Source organism: Rhagoletis zephyria, unplaced genomic scaffold (assembly GCF_001687245.7).
Source record: "Rhagoletis zephyria isolate East Lansing unplaced genomic scaffold, Rhagoletis_zephyria_1.1 Rzeph_scaffold_16208, whole genome shotgun sequence".
Taxonomy (NCBI): Eukaryota; Metazoa; Arthropoda; class Insecta; order Diptera; family Tephritidae; genus Rhagoletis; species Rhagoletis zephyria.
In genome coordinates, this window is record NW_016173273.1 from 5,746 (window position 1) to 9,033 (window position 3,288).

The window sequence follows — 3,288 nt, forward strand, 5'->3', positions numbered from 1 at the left end:
CTCTCTGCTCCGACAACATTGCCACTGTCACGTCCGCGACGCTAAGTTGGTGAAGGAAAATAATATTAGTGCTTTTCTTAGTCAGAATACAGCTTCTAATTTTACATTCAGTCGGTGGGATGAGAAGTTAAAATTCTCCAGTGGATACAGCTAAGACCATCCCCGGCACAAACCAAATGCAGGCAAGAATGTATTAAATTTTTCTGTAACTAATAGGAAAGTGTTTTGGTTATCGGACAAAATACATAACAAAAAGACGTACCATTCGTCTATTTACTATACCTAAACTTAGAAAATTGTTTGGTTTTGTAAAAATGTTAAACTATAACGTTAAAAAAAAAAATTTTAAATCTTTAAGAATAATAAAACATACATACTTATGATAAGTATATGTATACATACATACCTATAATTTTCCGAACAGGAAATTTATCATGAAAATATTGCGTTGACAACTAATAGTTATGCGTATTTTTTTCGTTAAAGTAAATATTTTTGGTGTACTTCCATATAATCCGTGTCAAATCTGGTTGGGTCCTACCGGATCGTTCTTCTTTGTTTAACCATGTTTTCTAGTACCTATTCCCAACTCAAAAAGGAAATAATATTCAAACATTTTTGTTAGACACAGATAAGCTCGCTTCATAAGTACTTGCTTGTGGTATGGAGCCCTTAAAAGAGAAGCAGATGCACTTTTATTTTAAATTCCATGCTTTGGTGTAAACAAAGTATGTATAGTTCTTTGTTCAACCTTCTAGCTCCAGTATCAAATACAGTCTAAGAATACAAAATTTTTTCCCAAAAAGCCCTTTTTTCCCGTATTTGAATTATAATTGTTTCCTATGCTATTTCTGATCCCTACATCAGTGTTGCCAGAGAAAAATTTGGTTTGGAGCTAAAACGGTCGAAAAAAAGCTAAATAATACTAATGGTAGCTAAAATGAAAAGCTATATATTTTTGTAAAGGTTGAGCATTTATTGAGGTAAGGTTGTTTTTACATTTTCGGCAGTTTTAATAAAAACAACAAATTTTATAAGTTTAAGTGCTGAAAAAATCTTTTAAAACCAAAATAAGGTGCAAATATATTGCGAATTCATTGCTATGGCACTTATAACAGTGAAATAAAAATACTTTACAAACTGTTAGAATCTGTAATTTCAGATATTTGATTTGAATAATTTTTTCGCCAATTTTTTTTGGCAAGTTTTACTTCTAGCTCTCTTTAAAGGTAAAATTAGTAAGGTAAAACGAAATCCGCGCTACCAGAAAATGATTTTCTTTTAATTAGTTTTTGAATTCTTTATGGTGGATACACTGCAGCTTGAAATTTTCCATTTTATCAACGCTTAAGTCTTGGCTTATATGTACCAAATACAACTAAAACTTTATGGAGCTAAAAAAGTGCTAGATAATTTTGAAAATACCTAAAAAAGAGCTAGGAGCTAAAACCCAATTTTCGGAGCTAAATAGAAAAATAAAGAGCTAAATCTAGCTCCAAAAGAACCAAAATGGCAACACTGCCCTACATGCCTCTTGTGTTCCATATGCCTTTAATTTTCGACACTTCTGTCTGTCTCTCTCTCTCTCTCTCCCATTATTAAACGTCTTCCTACACATTAAATCTAATAGCGCTTATCAAATATGTTTAACACATGATTATAATACCTCTGTATATATGTATGTTTATCCGCTTCTAGTATTTAAATGAGCTGCATTAAAAGCAGCAATCACAAGTAAAATGTTCTGCATGAATTAGTGTCAGTCTCGCAGTGCAACAGTGCAAATACAAAACAAGAAATAAACAAACAAACGTGCACAAGATTAAAGCAGGCAAATGTGTGAAATGACTTAAACAATAAAATTGAATAAAATTACAATCGCACATCGAAGCATACATTTAATTTATTAGCATAATAGCAGAGCAACGGCAAATGAACTGGCAAGCTGTAGATTACTTTAACTGCAGCTATTATTGTCACTGATATTCCCTGAACACACACACACACACACACTTACATACATTTATACATATCATACTTATTAAGGGAATTATGAAAATTCGTAATTAGACTGGCAGCAGCAGCAGCAGCAGAAACACTTCCGCTGCCTCTCATATGTATGTATATTGCCACACACAGCACATTGCGATAATTCCTATTTGCATATATTATTTGTGAGTCACACTGGCAATGCCAGCAAACAGCAAACATATTGTGTAATTACATAATACAAATATAATTTAATAAAGTCACTTAATACCGACATGTTGCTTGCTGTACGATGCAACGTATGTTGACTGCTGAAAGCTGGCTATTAAATGCTGATTGCTGCTACAAACACACGCACATACACTCAGCTAATTTTGGCGCTGCTACTGTTGAATGCTAGGCTAGGTATTATTTAATAGACTATTGGCATGTGCAGGGCAAAAATATGTTTTATTTTTCTTTCAATGACTGGCATTGGCATTTATTGTAGGGAAGCGACAGTGCGTATGAGCAATTTTTTCACTATCGAATGCAACAGTTGACCGTCAGTTGAATTGCTATTACATAGCTGCTTTGTATACAAAATACTACAAAGTGTCATTATTTTAGTGTACTACAAGTACTATTTAAAATATTTATTTATTTCGACACGAAATATCGAATATCACAAATTTTTCAATGGTTTTTCTGTTCTCTCTCTCTCTCTCTTCAGGACTACGACAAAGAGATCATCAGCCATAAAATTAATTCACCGATTAGTAATAGCAGCCTACATGACTTGCACAATCAGAACTCCTACGACAAGGATCATGTCAAGGAATTGGAATTTTATCAGAGTTTAGCCAAGGCTGCCTCACTGGTCAATCACAATGATGCTCATTCGCATCAATCACATGAGTCCCACGAAATGTCGCCAGCCACTTCGCCGCAGCCAATGCAAATCGACACCGATGTGGGCGAAGATTGCGATGGCCGAGATCAACTTAGTCGCTTGTCGGATGCTGAGGATCACGAGCAGCAGGCGAAGGCTTCAGCTTCAGCATTGGCGGTAGCAGCAGCGGCAGCGCAGGCGCATCTAAACGGAACTAGTGAGTACATATCGAGAGCCAATTTTATAAAAAAAAAAGAAATACTCATACTTAAACATTACAATAACAACAAGACAAGGCAGGGGGAGTCCTCTCAATTAATGAAGTTGCAGCATTTTAGAAAAAAGAGCTCAGACGCAATGTGAAAAGGAATCGTTATATTTAATTTAGGGTTTAGCTAAAATTTTCGTTTGTTTTTCTTTTATTTGTA

The 3,288-nt window shown here is 34.5% G+C and overlaps 1 protein-coding gene across 1 annotated transcript in view; it reads left to right on the forward strand.

Annotated features, from left to right (window-relative positions):
- Positions 1 to 2,264: 2,264 nt before the first annotated feature.
- The window catches only part of LOC108379355 (homeotic protein female sterile-like), a gene marked incomplete at its 3' end in the record, with an annotated part of 4,119 nt that continues 3,095 nt past the window's right edge, over positions 2,265 to 3,288 (forward strand). Inside the window, exons 1-2 of the mRNA XM_017635697.1 lie at positions 2,265 to 2,288; positions 2,702 to 3,193. Coding sequence (XP_017491186.1) covers positions 2,265 to 2,288; positions 2,702 to 3,193 — 516 coding nt within the window. The remainder of the gene's footprint in view (positions 2,289 to 2,701; positions 3,194 to 3,288) is intronic.